Raw genomic sequence first — 23211 nt, 5'->3', positions numbered from 1 at the left:
TTGGTGAATCTGCAAAGATTATCCGAAGTAACCGCTAGGCTAAGCCGGCCCGAGGAACGCTGCCAGCTAAAACATATAAGGAGCCATTAAGCAAGGGGTGTGGCTAATTGGGCAAACAATGTCATGCTCTTTGCAAATGCGATCCGCAGCTCCTTTTGAAAGTACTTTACATCCTCTGCACCGCTGGTGTGCGTGACAGATGCGGGATCTACGGGTCAGCTTCATCAGACTCAAGGTGTTACAGGAAACAGACGTGGTTCAGTGTTTGCCCGGCTGCCCCGCTTCCTGAATAGATTCTTGTAAACTCCAAGCGACTTTCTTTTCTCGAGCCAGCTCAGCCCAGCGGTTTCATCGAGCAGAGCATTAGCTTAGATCCCCTAATCGCTTCCAGCGGTTGGAGACCCGCGGGCGCTGCCTGGCTTTTTTAACTCCCTTCCACTATAACAGTTTCTCTAAATGACGCTTAAATTTGCAAAGCCAAACTTCTACACGATTCTCTGCAATTCTGCCTGAACCCAGGAAAGAGAAAGTTTTCTGCAGTCTTGCTTCTGCAAAGTGTCCCATGAACATCCGAGTTGCAGCAAAAAAAGGGGGGCGCCCTAAAGTTTTTCAGAGCAATAGCAGGATAAAAATCAGCTCCGTAAGCGAGAAAGGATGGATACAGACCCAGGGGACTTGGCGAAGGGGAGGAGACGTGACTCGTTTGCAGGGTGGCGTCTTCATTTTTATTTTTTAATTTATTACTGATGGGGACAGGAGAGAAAGCATCGCCCTCCCACCCTCTTGTAAACTCCAAGCGACCTTCTTCTCTCGAGCCAGCTTAGCCCAGCGGCTCCATCGACCAATGCATAGCTTGGATCCTGCAATCGCCCACAGGCAGCGGTTTGAAACCTAAGGGCACTGCTTGGCTTTTTAAACTTCTCAGCTGACCCGATGAACAGCTCTAAATTACACCTACGGCAACGTATTTACATAGCAAATCATCTACAGGTTTTGCAATCCCACCTGAGTCCAACAATTAGTGACAAGCGATTCTGTGTGCTTGACCTTCCCTTGTCTTGCCCAAGGCGAAGGACTTTTTTAAAGACCTGCACTGAACGAGGATGATCTCCTCCCAATAAGACTTTGCCCATCCATCACACTTCCATTAGCAGGCATCCCCAAACTCACCCCTCCAGCTGTTTTGGGACTGCAGTTCCTATCATCCCTGACCACTGGTCCTGTTAGCTAGGGATGATGGGAGTTGTAGTCCCAAAAACAGTTGGAGGGCCGAGTTTGCAGGGTGCCTGCATTAGGGCATGAGGACGCTCAGCATCATTTTGCTGCAATTGCCCGTTTCCCTACACTCCAGTAATACCATTTCCTCTTTACAGTATTTAACTGGAGGATGCAACTTGTAGCTTGATTTCGCTTTCTTTGTTGTGCACCTTCGTTTTCCTAGGAAATGAATGTTTTTAACGCATGCATAGAATTGTCTACTCTCACATGTCATTTGATTCCGGGGGTTCCGCCAGCCTTGGACTCCAGGGTGGGGGTGGGGGTTATTTTGTGAATTGCAGCCTAATAACCAGCAAAGCAATTCATACATAACAGCACTAGCAGTATGATGCGAGCTCAAGCTACAGCAGTTCAGCTGCTGAAAGGAGAGCAGGCCGCTCAACACAGCTCATTTCCCTTTCCCTGCAGGCTGTTTGGTGCTGACTGTTGTCCGTATTGTTGTTTCCACCAGTCCCCCTGCTTTTTCCACCTACAGAAAACCCCACTATTTTTCCCCAGGGGATCAAAAAGCAGATGAGGGTGGAGAATGATTTACCACCATCCTCACTTCCAGAAAAAGCAGGGGAAAGATTAGTTGCTCCCCACTATAGCTGTCAACGTTTCCCCTTTTTAAGGGAAATTCCCTTATTCTGAATAGGATTCCTCTCAAGAAAAGGGAAAAGTTGACAGCTATGCTCCCCACCCCTCACCCAGGACCACTGCTGCATATCACTTCACCGTTCTCTTTTAGAAATTTTGGATTTCTTTTTAAATCTCTATTTAGTTTGAACCTCTGGGTTGCTAAAAGGCACTTTAAAGCAATGCGGGGCGAGTTTTTCCCTCTCTGCCATCATTTTCTAACAGGGCTTGGTGCAGAATTTCATGTGCAAAAATCTCTATGCAAACGATGCCTGGGCTTGCAGGTAAAAGTACCCCTCTTTGAATGTCCTCCTAAAAGCCCCCCCCCCCAGATCCAGAGCCCAGAGGCCTTGTGAACAGTTGACTTCCTTGCAAAGTGTAACATTTAGGTCACAACGAAAACAAACCCATGTGCCAATTAAGTTTCTTTCCATCTAGATCTATGCCAGGATCCACATCAGCTTTGTAAGAGAGAAAATTATGGGGAAAGAGATGGTGGGGTTTCTGCAGTCACATCCTTTTCCTTAATAGCCTTTTGTATGTACCAAGAGTTAACTTTTTTAGAGCCACCAGTGGTTCCATGTACCTCAAACAGCAGTTAGAGACCAGAAGGTGCAGCCTGGCTTTTTAGCCCTCTCAACTAACCTCATGAACCCATTTCCCAATATACATTGGCTTTCAGATGCATTTCAAATTGTACGTTTTTTACTAAGTATTCCTCAGCAAGGTCCAATTAGCTTCCTTTAAGCTCCTGTAACCTATCCATATATTAACAGTAAATAAAAATTGTTGCGGGTGTATAGAGACTATCTTGAAAGTGCTTTTGTATGTAGATGATGCAATATAAACATTCCCTACTGTCCTTTATTTGTGGCAATAAAGGATTCGGTGTGTTTTTACATGAGTAGAATGTGTCCTTTTATTTAAAATGCATCTCTGGGTTATTTGTGGGGCATAGGAATTTGTTCATTTATTTTTTTTCCAAAATATAGTCCAGCCCCCCCCCCCACAAGGTCTGAGGGACAGTGGAGCAGCCCCCTGCTGAAAAAGTTTGCTGACCCCTGCTCTGTCTAGACACATGCCATTTGCTGAGAAATATACACCATATACCCCTCTGACCTATTTGTAGGTACAGGACCTGTTTTTTTCTCCAAGCTGCACAGAGTGTACATTGAAATGATATATGAGTTTATTTTTGATTGCCACATTTCGCCTGGGAAGCATTGGTTTTGAGCCTGTTTGTAGTAATTTTGGGCACACTGGATGGATGTAGAGGGATGTTTTATTGTGTTTTTAATATTCTGTTGGAAGCCACCCAGAGTGGCTGGGGAGGCCGAGCCAGATGGATGAGGTATAAGTAATAAATTATTATTATTATTATTATTATTATTATTATTATTATTATTGGCATCACGTGTTTTCCACTCCCTGTTCACCTTCATGACCTGAGCCATAATTCGAAACCGAGTCCAAATCCAACACTGCAGTGAACTTGAAGTTTCCCCAGACTTTGGTCGCTGTTTTTTCAAGAGAGCCTTCTTGGGCTCAGGTAGTATTGCAATCAGTGTAGAAGCCTGGATATGTAAATAAAACTTGGAGGTGTTCATGAATCAGGTTAAATTGCGAGAACTAAAAAACCAGACAGCGCCCGCGGGGTATCAAACCCTCCACCGAGGATTGAGGAATCCTGCAAGATTGAAGTAACCGCTAGGCTAAGCTAGCTCGGAAAACATTATCAGCTAAAACCTACAAGAGGCTATTAAGCAAGGGGTGTGGCTAACTGCAAGTCTCCACTCACTCAGCCAAACTCGACATTACTGTATCTGCAAAGTGAAGCTCTTTGCAGCTGCCATTCGCAGCTCCATTGGAAATGGAGGTTTTTTAAAGTACTTTACATCCTCTGCACCACTGGTGTGCTAAAAGGTCTGCTAACCTTACGCCAAGCGAGTTATTCACACTCGTAGGCGCCGCCCTTCAGTCTTTCTGCTTCGATGCCAGCATCTACGGGTCAGCTTCGCCAGACAGAAGGTGTTGCAGGAAAAAGAAGTGGCCCGGCCGCCCCCCTCCCTGAATAGCTTCTTGTATGCCTCAAGTGAGCCTCTTCTCTGGAGCCAGCTCAGCTCAGCCCAGCGGTTCCATCGACCAAAGCATTGCACGGATCCCCTAATCGCTTCCAGCGGTTTGAGACCCGCGGGCGCTGTCTGGCTTTTTAAACTCCCTTCCACTATAAGTTTTTCTAACATGCTTAGATTTGCAAAGCCAGACTTCTACACGATTCTCTGCAATTCTGCCTGAATCCAAGAAAGAGGAAGCTTTTGCAGTCTTGCTTCTGCAAAGTGTCCCATCAACATCCGAGCTGCAGCAAAAAGAAAAAGGGGGGGGGGCCCTAAAGTTTTTCAGAGCAAAGGCAGGATAAAAATCAGCTCCGTAAGCGAGAAAGGATGGATACAGACCTAGGGGGCTTGGCGAAGGGGAGGAGACGTGACTCGTTGTTTGAAGGGTGGCGTCTTCATTTTCATTTTTTAATTTATTACTGTATTTCATGACATGTATATACAGTACTGGTTGATCAGTGATGGGGACAGGAGAGAAAGCATCGCCCTCCCACGCTCTTGAATGCTCCAAGCAGCTGCTTTCCTTCGAGCCAGCTCAGCCCAGCGGCTCCATCGACCAACGCGTAGCTTGGATCCTGCGATCGCTCACAGCGGTTTGAAACCCGCGGGCGCTGCCTGGCTTTTTAGCCTTCTCAGCTAAGCCAATGAACAGCTCTAAATTACCCCTGCGGCAACATATTTACATAGCAAAACCGCTACAGGTTTTGCAATCCCACTAGAGTCCAGCAATTAGTGAATAGCGATTCCGTGTGCTTAACCTTCCGTTGTCTTGCCCAAGGCGAAGGACTTTTTAAAAGACCTACACTGAGAGGATGCTCTCCTTCTCCCAAGAAGACTTTGCCCATCCATCACACTCCCATTAAGGCATGGGGACGCACAGCATCATTTCTTGCAAATTCCCGTTGTCCCTACACGTGCCAAACTGCACTGTATTGTCAAACTGCACAGATTGCACACCGAAATGATATATGAGTTTATTTTTTGATGGGCCACATTTCACCTGGGATGCAGATACTATAAGTGACCTAGTCTGTTTGTTGTAATTTTGGGCACACTGGATGGGTGTAGTGGGATAAATGGCATCACGTGTTTTCCACTCCTTGTTCATCTACATGACCTGATCCAGAATTCGAAACAGGGTCCAAATACAGCACTGTAATGAACTTGAAGTTCACACAGACTTCAGCGGCTGTTACTCATTTCTCAAGGGTGCCTTCTTGGGCTCAAGGTAGCATTGCAAACAGTGTAGAAGCCTGGATATGTAAATAAAATCAAGTAAAAATGCAGAGACTGAAAAGAAGACCAGACAGCGCCCGCGGGGTATCAAACTGCTGTTAAGCAATTAGAGAGTCTGCAAATGTAGAGTCGAAGTAACCGCTAGGCTAAGCTGGCCCGAGAAGTAAGGTCAGCTAAAACATACAAGAATCTATGAAGCAAGGGGTGTGGCTAACAGTGCAACAACGTCTCCTCCCACTCAGCCAAACTCAACCATATCTACAACGTGAAGCTCTTTGCAGCTGGGACTCGCAGCTCCATTGCAAATGGTTATGATTTTTAAAAAGGGACTTTATAACCTCTGCACCGCTGGTGTGCCTTACAGAGCAGGGATCTACGGGTCAGCTTCGCCAGACAGAAGGTGTTGGAGGAAACAGACGTGGCTAGGTGTTTGCCTGGCCGCCCCCCTCCCTAAATAGCTTCTCATATGCTCCAAGCGACCTTCTTTTCCCGAGCCAGCTCAGCCCAGCGGTTCCATCGACCAACGCATTGCTTTGATCCCCAAATCGCTTCCAGCGGTTTGAGACCCGCGGGCGCTGCCTGGCTTTTTAAACTTTAAGTTCACACAGACTTCGGTTGATGTCACTCAGTTTTCAGGGGGACCTGCCCAATATATTTTGGCACTTGAGATATATAGAATAAATATCTCTGACCGATCATGGACTTAGGGGACTCAGAGTCCCATGGGGAGTTGGGCAGCAAAACCCAAACCCCGATTTTTACATCACTTCATGGCCCTTAGTTTTCAACCAATCTTGCACTGCTTTTGGAGCATACGAGACAAACGTCCACCCCTCCTTTGGGCTGGGCTGGACATAAGAAAAAATTGTAAAGCCAGGACTTCCAAGTCCGATGGTTAGGAACTATTAGGGTGGTCAACCGGTCAGTCACAATCCCACCATCCTCTGCAGGGAGGAAGGCATTCTTACAACGGCGGACTTCAGAGACAAATCCGCCCTAGCCATTGTAACCCTGAAGCCACGACTCCCGTAATTCCGCCCTCAGTTAAGATGGCGGCGGCGGTAGCAGGCAAGGGCTCGGTCAGGCGCCTTCTCCGGGTGCCCCCTGGCTGGTACTGCAGCTCCTGCCAGGGGACTCGTTCTGTTGCTTCGCCGTCCTCCGCGCGAGTGCGCCAGGCTTTCCTCCAGTTCTTCAAGGAGCGGCACGGGCACCAAGTGGTGCCGTCGGCTCCGGTGCGGCCGCGAGGGGATCCCGGGCTGTTGTTCGTGAACGCGGGCATGAACCAGGTACGTCTTCAAAAAGGGCGCGGCGGAGGAACCAGCCCTGCAGAGAATGGTTCCTACCGCTGCTTTGCGTGCCCGGTGTGATCCGGTTGGGATAGGACAAGTTATTCCTTTTCCTCAAGGTCCAGTCGACTCCTCCGCTATCCCTCCCTCTTATCTGCCGGACGAAGCAAAGGCCCTGTAAAAGGAGGAGCTCCGGCAGAGAAGGGAAAGTGTCAGGTTGAAGCTGAAGGGAAATAAAAACAAAACAAAATAAAGTAAAGTAACTTAGGGAATCCAATGCATTTCCACTGGGAATCTTCCTCATGGGACTCGTCTGGGATTCCTTTTTTACAAGATTTCTATGGAAAACTTTAATCGCCCTGATGAAGTTTTTAAATCAAAGCAGTGCCTATAAGTGAAATGGAAATAATATTTTGCTTAATGTATTTGAGTAGATGTTTTCCGGTGGCCAAATCCCACAGGTTATTAGTGGGGAAACAATATATTTCATTTGGACAAGAAAGCAAAATTAAAATGATTTCCATAGCGATAGCCTTGCGCCTCTTGCAACAAAACCAGCAAAGAGTCTTATGGCATCTTAGAGAGTAAGAAAAGTATGGTTGCATAAGCTTTGATAGACTGCAGTTTGCTACATCTGAGTTGCAGGGACACATAAACGAGATTGTAAACAGTGAAGCTGGAAGGAAATGCAGTGCAGATAAGTACAGGCAGGGATTAACCCTAAATTGATAACATGTCCTGGCATTGATATGGAGACGCGGGTGGCGCTGTGGTCAAAACCACAGAGCCTAAGTCTTGCCGATCATGCTGGCCACATGACCCGGAAGCTGTTTGCAGAAAAATGCTGGCTCCCTCGGCCTATAGAGCGAGATGAGCGCCGCAACCCCAGAGTCGTCTGCGACTGGACCTAATGGTTAGGGGTACCTTTACCTTTTACCTGGCATTGATAAGATGGTTAACGCATAAAAGTCTATTGTTCCCATTCAGTCCACTAGCAATTTAAATGAAAATGAAAATCGCAGCAGGCCCCAGGATGGCTTATAATAATTTTAAATTAAAAAACATTAAAAACAAATTGCAGTCACAGGAATAGGGAGGACCATGGAAACATACATCTCAAGTGTGAAAGGGCCAAGGTAAAGAGGTGCATCTTTAAAAAGGTAAAGGTAAAGGTACCCCTGCCCGTACGGGCCAGTCTTGACAGACTCTGGGGTTGTGCGCCCATCTCACTTAAGAGGCCAGGGGCCAGCGCTGTCCGGAGACACTTCCGGGTCACGTGGCCAGCGTGACATCGCTGCTCTGGCGAGCCAGAGCCGCACACGGAAACGCCGTTTACCTTCCCGCTGGTAAGTGGTCCCTATTTATCTACTTGCACCCGGAGGTGCTTTCGAACTGCTAGGTTGGCAGGCGCTGGGACCGAGCAGCGGGAGCGCACCCCGCCGCAGGGATTCGAACCGCCGACCTTTCGATCGGCAAGTCCTAGGCGCTGAGGCTTTAACCCACAGCGCCACGTGCATCTTTAGTACTTGCCAAAAGTTATAGTGAACGTTCCAGATGCACCCTTGTGGGGAGGGGATTCCAGAATTCAAGATGTATTGCAACTCTTTCAAAAGATGCTTATTGCTTCAAAAAGGGAATTTCTAAAATCCTGGGGCAGTCACCAAGAATGCCTTTCTGGATGTACACATTTTGGTAGCTCCACATCCTGACAGTATGAAAGAGGAAGCCCCTCGTGTTAGTTGATAGCAAGATTTATTTTGAGCCTGTGCTATATATTAAGAATTCAGGTGATGTAAGTCACAGTTAAATTGGTATCCCAGGAGTCAAATAATTTGTTTTTATTAAGAAAAACTACCATTTTCACTTGTTGGGAGAAAACATCCCCTTTCTGCCCATTTCCTGTCTAGATCAAGACAATATATTGGGTCATATCCAACTAAATCATACTCTTGAGTACACCCTTTAAAATCAAAGACTTAAGTTACTTCCTTTTGGAAAAACCCAGGGTGGGTAGGTAACAGTAACCAAATAAAATCAACATTAATCCATGTTGTTTTTGTGGGGGAGGGGGGGTTACTGTTTTTGTTACTGTGTTACATATTTTTGTGTTTTTATGTGACCCTTGGCTGAAGGGAGGTATAGAAATTTTAACAACAATAATAACCCAGTATACAATGAAATACAACCCACCAGTAAAATAAAGTGCTGCTGCAGCAATCATTGAGTTATAACGACTCCACACCAACTCTTGGCTATAGGCTTGGAGAAGGAGATACTTTTATGTTTTCACTTGAAGGAAAACAGTTGGGGGAGGGCAACCAGATCTCTAGCAGGGGGGGAGTTCCAGAAGTGAGGTTGTGCCATCAAAAAGATGCTGCCTTTTGTCACCACCTTGTGGTCTGATCTTGATGGAGGCACCATGAGCAGGGCCAACCTTGCCATTTAATTGGGCCCAGTAGTTCACTAGCAGGCTATTACAGCTTTATAGCATGCCTTCCCCTGGATCCCAGCTTCAGCATCTGTTGTATGTGAAAACTGCTTTGTGTTTCTCCTTCACTTTCCAGTTCAAGCCCATTTTCCTGGGCTCAGCAGATCCCCGGAGTGAGCTAGCAAGTTACCGGCGGGTGGTGAACAGCCAGAAATGTGTGCGTGCAGGTGGGAAGCACAACGATTTGGAGGATGTGGGCCGAGATGTTTATCATCACACGTTCTTTGAAATGCTGGGGAACTGGTCCTTCGGTGATTATTTCAAAGTAAGAGATGAGGCCATGCTTTATTATAAAACACATTAGGTGTTCCTGTTTATATTTTTAATTTGCTGCAGTATGGTAGAGACAAACCTTTGCGGTGATGTTTTGTTTTTAAACCACAATGCCTTTAGAACTGATTTACGCATGCAGAACTGCCCTGCAATCTTTTGATGAAGGGCGGTATATTAACAACAACAACAACTTTACTTGAATGCAATGCACACCTTTTTTGACCAAATTACGTCGTGAAAATTAGGGTGCACATTAGATTTGATGGCACCAGCAAATACTTTTTTGGTTTCAAGGTTTTGAAAATTGAGGTGCACATTATATTTGCATAAATATGGTAATAATAATAATATGATATCTGGACTGAAATAAGTGGGGGAATCTATGTTTCCCTATGTAAAGGACAATCTGCTTGCATGGGGAATCATAACATTGTAGAGTTTGAAGGGACCCTCAGCATCATCTAGTCCAACCTAGCCTTGTCCCCAGCTTTCCACAGACAGGGCATTTTAATGTGGGAGAACAGTCACATATGAAATAAGTCCCCTCCCACACACCATGAAGCGGTCTAGATGCAGGTGAAATGGTGCCATATGCTATTGCTGCATGTTTGATATTAGACCTTGGAAAGGTAACATGGGAGATGGTGAAGCAGGAGGTTGTGACTAATTATAAAGCATCTGTTTCCAGCTCTGCATTGATTCAAGAGCAGAGCATGGTGCTTTTATTTCATTTTTAATTGGGAAGCTAACAAGCCCAGTGCATCTGAGCTCATATGCTGCTTAATGAGCCTGGTTCTTCTTCTTTCATCATTATTAGTTAGTCTTGCTGGCAGCATAAGACCTGTTAATCACCGTCAGTCTATCCACTCTTGCATATTGGTACCACAAGATGAGAGCAATTCTTGCACTCTTCATTTCAAACCATTGTTCAGAATTTCCTCCATTCTATCCTATGGCTCCAGTACAAAAACAATCAAAAGCAAAGCCAGACCAACAGCGATAGAGGCTGTTCTGAGCTACAATAGTGGTGGGAACCCTGCAGCCCTTCAGATGTTGTTCAACTCTTAAGTTCCCATGAGCTCCAGGCAGCGTCGCCAATGGTCGAGATGGGAGATGTAGTCCAGAACATCTGGAGGGCCACAAATTCCCAATGCTTGCACTACAAACGTTGGAGCTGGAGGAAATCTCTTGTTGTAACTGGGAAACAAGCTTTTGTAGGTGCTAATACACACACCCCATCATAGAAATGCAAGGCTTCCTTGGTTTTCCTGAGCATGTTACCAGCTGCTATTAAAATATCACTTGTGAGAAACCTAATGACATGTTGTCTAAACTAATCTTGTTTGTGTTTATGTTTACAAACATGATATAGCGAGTTTTTCCTTCTCTTTTTTTTTCCAAACATTTTTATTGCATTTTCAGTTTACAGAAGAAAAAGAAGAAAAAAGAATAATACTCCAACTTCTAGAATACATTTTTAAATTGTTATCTGGACTTCCCCACACCTCCCTCCCCCTGCATTCTTTACAATAAAACATATCAGCAAATTATTACCTTGTTTCGTATCTTATTTATATCTTTCAAAATATTTTACTTCTGAATTTAAAGTACCTTTTATCCAGTGTTTACGCCTTGAAATAAAAAATATAGTAACCTTAAATTTCGACTTTTTCTTAATTATAACTTGTCTTCCAATTTTCCCAATCTAGTTGCAGGAGCTAAATTCCAAAACATGCAGATTCTTAACATTCATACAACTTATATTGTTTTTGCAAATAGTCCTTAAATTTTTTCCAATCTTCTTCCGTTGTCTCTTCACCCAGATCTCGGATTCTGCCAGTCATTTCAGCCAGTTCCATATAGTCCATCAACTGCGTCTGCCACTCTTCCAGCGTGGGAAGATCTTGTGTCTTCCAATATTTTGCTATAAGTATTCTTGCTGCTGTAGATGCATACATAAAAAATGTTTTATCCTTCTTTATCACCCTTTGGTCCACAATGCCCAGGAGGAAGGCCTCTGGTTTCTTGGGAAAGGTGTACCTGAACACCTTTTTTAATTCATTATAGATCATTTCCCAGAAGGCCTTCACCTTTGGACAAGTCCACCAAAGGTGAAAAAATGTCCCTTCAGCCTCCTTACATTTCCAACATTTATTATCAGACCGATGGTAAATTTTTGCAAGTTTGACTGGGGTCATGTACCACCTATATATCATTTTCATAATATTCTCTTTCAAGGCATTACATGCCGTAAATCTCATTCCAGTGGTCCATAACCTTTCCCAGTCTTCGAACATAATGTTGTACCCAATATCCTGAGCCCATTTTATCATGGCTGATTTAACTATCTCATCCTGGGTATTCCATTTAAGCAGCAAGTTATACATTCTCGAAAGTACCTTGGTCTTAGATTCTAACAGTTCTGTCTCTAGTTTCGATTTTTCCACCTGGAATCCTATTTTTTTGTCCGACTTAAAAACTTCTTGAATTTGAGCATAGTGAAACCAATCCTGCACCCTATTCTTTAATTTTTCAAAACTCTGCAGTCTCCAATTGTCTCCAGTTTTTTCTATCATTTCCCAATATTTTGGCCATCCAACCTCCATATTGAGTCTTTTTCTAGCCTTGGCCTCCGCTGGTGATAACCACCTCGGGGTCTTACCTTCTAGTAAGTCTTTGTATTTTGTCCAGACCATAAATATAGCTTTCCTGACAATATGGTTTTTGAACATTTTATGAACCTTTACCTTGTCATACCACAAATATGCATGCCATCCAAAAGCGTTCTCATGCCCTTCCAGATCTAGGACATCAGTGTTCTCAAGAAGTAACCAATCTTTCATCCAGCAGAAAGCCGCAGCTTCATAGTATAACCTTAAGTCTGGCAGGGCAAATCCCCCTCTCTCTTTGGCATCAGTTAGTATTTTAAATTTTATTCGGGGCTTTTTGCCCTGCCAGACAAACCTAGAAATATCTTTCTGCCACTTCCCAAAACACTCCACTCTGTCCACGATCTGTAGGGTCTGAAACAAAAATAACATCTTTGGCAATACATTCATCTTTATAGCTGCAATTCGGCCCATCAAGGAAAGTTTCAATCTTGACCAAATCTCTAAATCTTTCTTAATTTCTGACCAACATTTTTCATAATTATCTTTAAACAGATTCAAATTTTTGGCAGACAAATTTACCCCTAGGTATTTTACCTTTTTAACAACATTTAATTCTGTCTCTTTCTGAAACCCATCTATTTCCAAAGGTGTCAAGTTTTTCTCCAAAACCTTAGTTTTTTGCTTGTTCAATTTAAACCCCGCTACCCGACCAAATTCATGAATTAGTTCCAACACTCTCTTCGTACTGGATTCTGGCTCCTGTAGTGTTAAAACCAAATCATCTGCAAAAGCTTTCAATTTAAATTGTTTCACTCCGACCTGAATTCCTTGTACCAGCCGGTCTTCCCTAATCATTTTCAAAAGCACCTCCAGAACAGAAATAAATAACAAAGGGGATAGGGGGCACCCTTGTCGTGTTCCTTTTTCAATTTTAAATTCTTCTGTCACCACATTGTTTACAATCAATTTCGCTTTCTGCTCTGAATAAATTGCTTCTATTCCATTTTCAAACCCCCGTCCCACTCCCATCCCTTCCAAATTTTTCTTCATAAAACTCCAAGAAATGTTGTCAAAGGCCTTCTCTGCATCAACAAAAATTAACACTGATTTTGTATTGATGTTGGTTTGCAAAAGTTCCAAAATGTCAATAATATTCCTAGTATTGTCAGACAAATGTCTTCCTGGGAGAAAGCCAGCCTGGTCTTTATGGATTACTTCATTTAATACTTTTTTAAGTCTACTCGCCAAAATGTCTGCAAAGATTTTATAATCCACATTTAGGAGTGAGATGGGACGGTAGTTCTTTAGTTGAGTCTTTTCAGTTTCCACTTTAGGGATCAATGTGATGAAAGCTTCTTTCCACGATTCCGGTGCCCTCTTCCCCTCCAAAATCTGGTTGCATACCTCCATTAGTGGTTGTATCAAATAATCTTTCAATATCTTATAATACTTGGAGGTAAGCCCATCCGGACCTGGAGATTTGCCTAGTTGCATATTCTGAATGGCACTCTCTATTTCTTGTTGTGTTATTTTATGATTCAGGATTGTTCTCTTTTCCTGAGCAAGTTTTGGTAGACCATTTATTTTCAGAAATTGGTCTATCTCCTTCTCCTCTTGTGGCCCTTGAGTGTAAAGCTTTTTAAAGTATCTCTGGAAACACTTCCTAATTTCTTCTGGTTTCTGAATATTTCTCCCTTCAATCTCTAGATTGGTGACTGTGTTCAATTTTTGTCTCTTTTTCAGTTGCCATGCTAAAAGTTTCCCACACTTATTAGCTGATTCGAGTGATCTTTGTTTCATTTGTTTAATTTTCCACTCAACTTCTTGATTTATCAATTTCGCATACTGTGCTTGATAAAATTTAATTTCTCTCAAGATCTCCTTCGATTTTGGTTTAGATCTCAACCTTTTCTCTCCATCTCTTATCTTCTCTAAGATCTTGTCTTTTTTCCCATTCCAGAGCCTTTTCTTTATCGTATTCTGTTGTAGCAGAAACCCTCTCATAACTGCTTTACTCGCGTCCCAGATTGTTCTTTTTTCCACCATGGTACTCAAATTAATTTCAAAGTAGTCTTTCAAAGTTTTTTGGGCCTTCTTCACAATCTCCTGATCTCTTAATAGGGTGTCATTCATTTTCCATCTGAAGGAACCGGTTGGAGTAAGTCTTAATTCCATTTTCATAGCATTATGGTCGGAGCAAGTTTTTGGGCAGATTTCCACTTTTCTAGTCATCGGTGCCAGCCTCCTAGATATCCATATTTGGTCTATTCTTGTCCATGACAGATGGGCCTCAGAAAAGAAGGTTCCTTCTTTACCTAGGGGGTTTTTTGTCCTCCAAATATCAATTAAGTCCATATTGTCAGTTAGTTCAAAAAAAGTTTTGGGTAGTCTGCCGTCTTTTGATAAGCTTTGACCTTGTGACTTGTCCATATTTATGGAGACCACTCCGTTCATATCTCCCATCAAAATGATGTTAGTGTAGTCTAAATAGTCCAGGATTGTCTCATGCAGTTTCTTGTAAAATTCTGATTTCCCCTCATTCGGTGCATAAATTCCTAATAACAAAAATTTTTCTCCTTGAGTCTGTATTTCAATAGCCAAAATTCTTCCTTGCTCATCTTTAAATAAAAATTTTGGTGACAGGCTCTCCTTTGCATAAATCACCACTCCTCTTTTCTTAACTTTGTCCGATGAAATAAATTCTTGGCCTAATCTTTTATTAATCAAAACTTTTCTATGGAGCCTGGTCACGTGTGTTTCCTGCAAGCAAATAATATCCAATTGTTCTTTTTTCAATATATGAAAAATTCTTCTTCTTTTCTCTGGGGAATTTCCGCCATTTATGTTCCAACTAAGCAACTGCAGAGACATCCTGGATCAAACTATTTGTCCTGTGGTGGCATCCCTTTCTTTTGGTCCTCTGGTCCCGAGGGTATAGGTACTGGTACAGGTGTAGGTAATGGTGGTGGCCAGGCTCCTGTTGTCCCTTTCTGTAGGTCCTCTTCGTAATCGTTCAGAAACTTTTGTTGGTCTTCTGCTGATCTGATTTTGACTTTCTTTCCTTTAAAATTAAAAGATAGTCCTTGAGGGAACTCCCACCTGTAGGGAATTGAGTTGCCTCTCAGTAATTTTACAAGTTCCGTGTAAGTCCCTCTAAGATCCAAAAGCTGTTTAGGTATGTCTCTATAAATTTCAGCTCTGTTGCCCTGAATAACAAGCGATTTTCCAAAGTGGAGGCCTAATATTTTATTTCTCTCTTGCTTAGATCTTAAAACAATCAAACAGTCTCTAGGTTTATCCTTCCTCGTCACTCTTCCCAATCTGAAAGCAGTCACAATTTTAAAATCTTTATCCTCTTCAATACCCCAGAACTTTGAAATTTCTGATATCAAGTAGCCGATCAAGTCCTCCTGTTCCAGTTCTGGAATAGCTCTAAGTCTCAGATTGCTTTCCCTATTTCTCAGTTCAGTCATCGACCAGTAGGCCTGCTGGTCATTTATCTGTTTGTGTAACGGCTTCACCTCCACCTTTAATGCCTCAACTTTCAGGTTGGCTTCCTCTGCTTTTTGTTTGGCTTCCTCAGCCAGTTTGTGGTTCTCTACTGTTGCTTCTTGAAGGTTCCCAATTGCTTGTGTATGTTGTGCCACCTGGTCAGACAATTTATTTATTGAGGATGTGGCTTGATCAATTTTAGTCGAGTGTTCGTCCGCCTTTTTATTTAGAATTGCCAGTTGTTCTAGAATCTGATTCAAAACTTTTTCAGACCCTCCTGAAGCCATATCCCCTGTAGGTGTCAGCACATCCACCTCTTTTGGTGTTTCTAGAACAGTTGGGACCGATGATCTGCGTGGTTGGGAAGTCAAAGTTGTTTGTACCAATTGTTTTGCCTTTGTTTTAGCCAACCTTGTTTTCGCTGCCTCGCTCATTCCAATCCCTTCTGTATATCAAGGTCAAACTGTAAGTGTTCCCATGAGAGAGACAGTTCCAGAATGTAAACAACCAGGCAACAGAGAGTCAAAACAAAATGTAGTTCCCAAGGAATTATAAATCCAAAATCCTCTAGGGGGAGTAATAAAGTTCAACCAAAGGAAAGAATTTTTCCTTCTTTGCAAGCCCAACAATCCACAAAGGAACAACAATCCAAAGTGAAACAACTGAGGTTCCAACAGTCTTTTAGTTTCTTTTTAGCATTGAGCTTTTCCCAACTTAAAACAATGTCTCAGAAGTGACATATCTTCGATATTGTAGCCTTAATATGTAACACTTTCAACATTAAAGATAGTATCCACAATTTAGCAGTTTGACAGTTGTTCTTTACATTGGCAGACCTCAGATTGGCTTCTTCTATTACTTATAAATCCCAAAGGAAGAAGCAAAGTCCAGTCAGAAAATCAGCATAAAAACTCCACAATTAACTCCTTTAGTCTCAACCGATAGTTCTAACATCTGCACGAAATCCAAACTTTACAGTTCTTTCACAGCGCTTCCCGCTTTTTAAAACTTTACTTTGATCTCTTAAGCACGGTGGGGAGACGGACTTCCTGGTTACATCTCCTGTTTTCAGCCAAATTAAAGTATTTTAGTCCCGCTAATTTTAGGTCCCCTTACTCACGGGTTGTGGTTGCAGATCTAATGTTCCAAGAAGAAAGGTCGGCGCTCATCAGCAGCAGCCGCGCGGCTTTGCTTCCCGCAGAAAAAGCGATGAACTCACAGCGCCGCTCCCCCTTTCACGTTCCGGAGCCTCTTACGAGGTCCCTTCTTCGTTTCTGGGGGGGCTTCTGGCGCCCGCCGAGTCCCACGGCCACGAGCTCGCTCTGCTCGTGGTTTTTCTGGATGGGTCGCCGCTATGCCGCAGCGAACGACCCTTTCCTGCGGAGCCCCTCTTCAAAGCGCGAAGAGGACCGCCATTGCTGTTTCGCGCCGCCTCCGGAAGTCGCGAGTTTTTCCTTCTCATACTTTTAGCCTAAGTGCTTTGGACAATATGAGAGAACACAGTAAAAAATGAAGTTCCCGAGTCATCCTCTGCCATTCATGAGCTTGTTTGTCTGTTATCTGTCTACACGCAACTCCCCAATTATGTGCGGCCTTGCTCACGTGCGGCGCCGGGAACCAAGAAGTGCTGAAAATTCCTCTTGGGTTGTGAGGAGACCCTCCCTAGGGCCTGAAGAGGACAAACAAAGCCCCTCTGCACCTCCGGTTTCTTCGGCATCCTCTTTGGGCTCTGGGGAGGGTCTCCTCACAACCCAAGAGGACTCTCCAGGGTGTTCCCCACTTATGCACATTTCACTTTTGCATGTGGGGACCTGGAACATAACCCCCATGCAAATGGGGAGTCACCTGTATTTGTATTTAATCCTTAAGCCTGAACTCATTGGAAAATCATACATGGAGTCAACTACCTTGTGAGGTAGCATGCCCAAAAGGACTGAGTAAGCCCCTTTCTCTGGTTCAAATCTATCATTATGTATACCATGCAATACTGTCCTTGAAAATAAGATAAACTAAAATAGAAGCCATCCCCCTTGCAATTAAGTAACTTCCTTCTTATCCAAACATTGGCTTGTTGTTTACCAGCATTTGACAACTTTTCCTTGTCTTCAGGAGGAAGCTTGTAGCATGGCATGGGAGCTCCTAACCCAGGTCTATGAAATCCCCAAGGACCGCCTATATGTCACCTATTTCGGAGGAGATGCCTCACTTAGTCTAAGTGCAGATGAAGAGAGCAGGGAAATTTGGCTCAGCCTGGGGTAAGTAAATGAAAAAGATGCCAAAAGAGATAATACAGTGGTACCAGTGGTATGCATGCAGACGTCCAATTATCCAAAATAACACAAAAAAAGTTTCTAGTTTTTACAGGGTAAGTTGTTGAAAATGTGCAGAAAATGCCTCCAAAAAGCTTGGTAACTAACAAGGACTTTAGTTATGGTCTCTGCTAAGCACAGTTGGCAATCTTTATCTTTTCTTTGCATGGATCCTTGTTGGCACCTTGTCACCCTCTCTGCCAAAAATTCCATCTATCCAGATTGTGTCTATTCTGAGTAGAGAACTTGAATTTCTTGTCACAGTTAGACCTGCCCTGATGGGGAGTTTGTATGTTTTGATCTTAAAATGAAGCAAGCACTGCACAAATATATATATATTTAAAAAACATTGACCAAAGGCTTGCAATCAAAGTGGTAACATGGGGGTGGGATAGAGTGTACAGAAAATATGTTAGAATGTGCAAAGATTGGATGCATCCCAGCATACATTAGATATGACCAGCCCCAAGTATTTGCCAAGTTTTATTGGATGCATCCCAGCATACATTAGATATGACCAGCCCCAAGTATTTGCCAAGTGGTTTTATTGCCCTAGGTTCATAAGCCGTTCTCTTCTTGCTTTCCAGTGTGCCTCCCAGCCACGTGCTTCCTTTTCAGTTGAAAGATAACTTCTGGGAGATGGGCGATACTGGTCCCTGTGGACCCTGCACAGAAATCCATTATGACCATGTGGGCAGGGGTAGGAATGCGGTAGCACTGGTGAACCAGGGCAACCCTGAAGTGGTGGAGATCTGGAATCTGGTTTTCATGCAGTATAGCAGGTATGAAATGGTGGAGCAGCTTGGGTACCGAGCTTTGTGCCAGAGCCTCACTTCTTGGTGGGAGGCTTCTATACCATTGGAACAATCACAAGAGTCTACAGTAGCCTGATGTTTTGGACCACAACTCCTGCCATTCCTCACCATTGACCTTGCTGATCAGGGCTGATGGGACTTGTATTCCAAAACAGCTGGAGAGCATCGGGTTAAGGAAAGCTGCTCTACAATAGGTTGGGAAACTGGATCTGGCTGGCGGACTGGATCCAGAAGTAGCCAGATTCTTCCTTTGCAGCCATGGCTTATGAAGAGAGGAAGCTGCCTTAGTTAGACCCACTGGTCCATTTAGCTCAGTATTGTCTACACTGACTGTCAGTGGCACTCCAGAACTTCAGACAGAGGCCTTTCTTTCTCAGCTGTACTTGGAGATGCCAGTGATTGAACCTGGGACATTCTGCATGCAAAGCAGTTCACACTGAGAGCCAGTGTGGTGTAGTGGTTAAGAGCGGTGGACTCGTAATCTGGTGAACCGGGTTCGCTTCCCCGCTCCTCCACATGCAGCTGCTGGGTGACCTTGGGCCAGTCACACTTCTCTGAAGTCTCTCAGCCCCACTCACCCCGCAGAGTGTTTGTTGTGGGGGAGGAAGGGAAAGGAGAATGTTAGCCGCTTCGAGACTCCTTAAAGGGAGTGAAAGGCAGGATATCAAATCCAAACTCTTCTTCTTCTTCTAAATAAAATATAGTGGACCCGCCACTTCCACATGGTTTGGGGTCCGCACACAAAGGCAAAATCATCTAAAGCCAGGAAACCCCTAGAAACAACCTCCCGCCCCTCATGGGACCATCCCTACCAGTCCAGAGCAGGCCATGCCCTCTGCCTCCTGGTGTCCTGGGCTCTGGGAGGTCATGTGAGGGTCCTGGGAATGTTCCAAAGCCCCATTTGTCCTTCCCTGAGGCTGTTAAGCAAGGTGGAAGACTTGAAAAGCACTCCCCATGGCAGGTGTCCCCCACTCTATTTATTTTCAGCCGTGCGCCTACAGTCATGATTCTGCAAATAAATAACATGTTAAGTGGCAGACCCGTCGTGTTTAAGCTGTGGCTTCAAAGGTTTTCCCTTTGCAGCCTTAAACTGAAGGAAAGCTGTGGCTGCAAAGGAATAATTGGGAGTGCATTCAAAGTTATTCTTCCTTCTGAATGTAGCACCTTTCACCCTGCTGATTTCAGAAGAGTTCTGGAACATTCAAGAGCAGGGCGGAGGTTCCCTGCCAATGCTCTAGAGTAATTTGACCTGCCTTTCCAGCACCCTGCGTAATGTAGTCCATATAAGAACTTTTGTAACGCCTCACTTTCATAGTCTGTTTGATCCTCTTTCTATCCTCTGCTGCAGCATTCTGATAATGCTTCTGCTACCCTTCTCATTGGTTTCCCTAGTACCTTATTTCCAAATTATGATATCTCCTTTACTGTCTGGGGTTTTCCCCATCCATAGCTTTAGGTGAATAATCAAGCCCTTTGCTTCTATCTTATATCTGTCTCCCCCCCCCCCCCCTGGTTACCTACTGGTCTATGGCCAGAGAGGCTGATGGGAGTCTACAGCAGCTGCCTGAGCATCATGTGGACACAGGAATGGGTCTGGAAAGGTTGATGACCATTCTCCAGAACAAGCGCTCCAATTACGACACCGACCTCTTCACTCCTATCCTGGATGCCATCCACAAGGTGATGATCAGTTGCTAGGGGAATCCAAACTGAAACTTCAGAGGGTTTATATGTAAAAGCTACATACCTAGCAACATTAGCTGCTTCTGGATGAGCAGAGAAATGGCAGTTCCTGGTCTCTTGGTGGTTTTTCATTTGGTTGTGGGGGGGTGGGGAACACTCCTAGCTGCACGGCTCTTTAGAACTAGGAGAGATAGTTTGAGCAGCTGTGATACACCAGAGCAGTCATTCCTAAGGTGAAAAGAACAACATCTGCAGCTGCTTCTTGGTCAAAACCCTAAAAGGGCTCAGGGAGATGGCAACACCAGTTTGCCAGCCCTTTCAATGTGACATTTCTTCCCTGGGTGGAAAAGTGCAGCTCTCGAGAGCTGAAAAAGTGTTGCAATAACACCTGGCCCTCCTTCTGTGTCTGGAAATGAGTTCCCTGGCAGTCTCCTAACTAAATCAACAAAGAAAGTGCTGCAGGGCCCATCTTGTGCAGCATCCTGTTCTCACAGTGGCCAGCCAGATGCCCGTGGCAAGCCTGAGTGAAATAGCAATGCTGCCCACTTCTGATTTGCAGTGACTGGTATTCAGAGACATCCTGCTTCTGACAGCAGAGCTACAACTATCTCTTTATGCTATACAGTGGTACCTTGAGTTACAAATGCTTCAGGTTACAAACTCCGCTAACCTGAAGATTTACCTCGAGTTGAGAACTTTTCCCCAGGATGAGAACGGAAATCGTGTGCCGGCGGCGCAGCAGCAGCGAGAGGCCCCATTAGCGAAAGCACGCCTCTAGCTAAGAACAATTTCAGGTTAAGAACGGACCTCCAGAACGAATTAAGTTTGTAACTAGATGTACCACTGTACAGTACATTCTTACACATGCCTTTGTGGAAATAATTCCCACTGGGCTCAATGGGGCTTACTCCTGGGTAAGTGAGAATAGGACTGCAACTGTAAAGGGCCAAGAGACACAGCCATGACAGTTCCTGCCCAGCACCCTGAGTTATTTTCAGAGAGACAAATGGAACCGTGTACAGTGGTACCTCTGGTTAAGAACTTAATTCGTTCTGGAGGTCTGTTCTTAACCTGAAACTGTTCTTAACCTGAGGTACCACTTTAGCTAATGGGGCCTCCTGCTACCGCTGCGCCACTGCTGCGCAATTTCGGTTCTCATCCTGAAGCAAAGTTCTTAACCCGTGGTACTATTTCTGGGTTAGCAGAGTCTGTAACCTGAAGCATCTGTAACCTGAAGCGTCTGTAACCCGAGGTACCACTGTACAAAGAGGAAGCAAGGATTGTGAATTGGGTGGGCGGGTTTTACAACTATATTTCCAAGACTGATAGAGAGGCTTATGCCTTAGTTTGGCATGGTAGCTTCTATCTTGTACTTTTAAAGAACTTCCAGAGGACTTTAAACAAATGTTACAGAAAAACAATGATCATTTGAAGGAGACATCTGCAGTATTCAGTGCTATGAAACTTTCTGTGCAGCTCCCCTATTCAGGTTTCCTAAAAATATATTTATCTTGCAGGGCTGTGGTGGGCCCAGATATCGAGGTTTGGTTGGAGAAGCTGACCCTGGGAGCATGGACATGGCCTACAGAGTGGTGGCAGATCACGTGCGCACCTTGTCGGTCTGCATTGCCGATGGTGTTTACCCAGGCATGTCTGGTGCCGAGTAAGGAAGAAGCACAATCACAAGGGTTGGTTGGGGCAGAGAAATGGCTCTGAACTTAAGAGGGAGCTTAAGGAGGCTTGAGCAAGATGGGGGCTTTTGGAGGAGGAGGAGATTCTGGAGTGAAGAAGCAGAGTCTAAAATGGACATGGAGCAGGGAGAGGAACCTCTGGCCCTCCAGATGTTGTTGGACTGCATCATCCCTGATTGTAGGCATGCTGCCTGCAGCTGATGAGAACGGGAGTCCAACAACATCTGGAGGGCTACATGTTCCTCATTCCTGGCGCAGAGAGACTACGCTCTTGACTGCCGTCAGGAAACCAGGTGTGGAGGAGGCAGAAGAATCGATTGTCGATGTGACAGGTGTGAGATGCATGCAGGAGGATAATCGGTGATGAGTCAAGGGGAATCTGAAGGATAAATATTAATGGGATCTTATTGGTGGGGTGTTTGAACGTTGGGAGCAGGGCAAGGCTTTGGGGCGGGAGACCAACACGCCATTCAGCAAAATTAGAAGGTGTCCCCAAAGATAGCCTGGCTGGCTTACTACATTTTGTGATAAGTGAGAGAGTACTCATTTGCTATGTAAAGAGGAATGCCATGGGGGCATACGACCATTAAAGTCTGGTGTCTAAAACTGGCTAACTTCACTACCTGGTTGGGAGGCTGGTTAGAAAAAGAACAGCATTCTGACCAAGAACACTTAGCTGTTCTTGAAATTTATTTTCCCTGCAGGCTTGTCCTTCGCCAGATCTTGCGCAGGGCTGTGCGGTTTTGCTCTGAAGTTCTCCATGCGCCACCTGGGTTCCTGGCCAGCTTGGTTCCTGTTGCGGTGGAAATTCTGGTAACCGAGAATTTTCCTGGGAGAGGCACTCGTTTCTCGCCTGGTTCCCATCCAAATGTTATAGCAATTTCCCTGTTTCATGTGTAGACCAAGAGTACACACCTAGTAACAGGATGAGCAACCTAGTTTCTTGAAATGATAGGCCCAGTACCTATGAGATCCTTTATTTATTTCACATTGTGGGTGGCGGGGTGTGTGTGTGGTAACTGTTTGCTTTAGGTCCTGATGAATGCTGATGACACCTTACTGAGCTACAAAGAGTCTGTTCCTTAATGTTTCAATAACTGAAGCTGTAGATAGAGTTGCTGGAGTTGTGACAAAGCAGAGAGGGTTGTATGTGAGGACAAAAGCTTCCTCAGATGCTATCCAAGGGAGACCTCTGTTATGCCAAATGCAAGGTGGTTCTTTTAAAAGAGTTTCAGAAGCAGTACAAAACACAAGTGAGTGAGAAGAAGATTTTACTTCTAAACAGCTAGCAATATATACATATCAAGCAAGCACTT

General features: G+C 44.4%; 1 protein-coding gene across 2 annotated transcripts in view; it reads left to right on the top strand.

The window, feature by feature from the left end:
- The first annotated feature begins 6272 nt into the window (after positions 1-6272).
- AARS2 (alanyl-tRNA synthetase 2, mitochondrial) overlaps positions 6273-23211 on the top strand; it is a 37907-nt gene continuing 20968 nt past the window's right edge. The window contains exons 1-7 of one of the 2 annotated variants that reach the window (XM_083732243.1): positions 6273-6532; positions 9097-9285; positions 17507-17652; positions 18294-18488; positions 20057-20201; positions 21722-21867; positions 22600-22708. In XM_083732243.1, the coding sequence (XP_083588369.1) occupies positions 6296-6532; positions 9097-9285; positions 17507-17652; positions 18294-18488; positions 20057-20201; positions 21722-21867; positions 22600-22708 (1167 nt within the window). In that variant the 5' untranslated portion in view covers positions 6273-6295. Of the gene's footprint in view, positions 6533-9096; positions 9286-17506; positions 17653-18293; positions 18489-20056; positions 20202-21721; positions 21868-22599; positions 22709-23211 lie in introns of those variants that run through there. The other variant, XM_083732244.1, reaches the window with a different exon arrangement.

The sequence above is a fragment of the Podarcis gaigeae genome (genome assembly GCF_964106915.1).
Source record: "Podarcis gaigeae genome assembly, chromosome: 3".
NCBI lineage: Eukaryota > Metazoa > Chordata > Lepidosauria > Squamata > Lacertidae > Podarcis > Podarcis gaigeae.
This window is presented reverse-complemented; position numbering and strand designations above follow the sequence as displayed.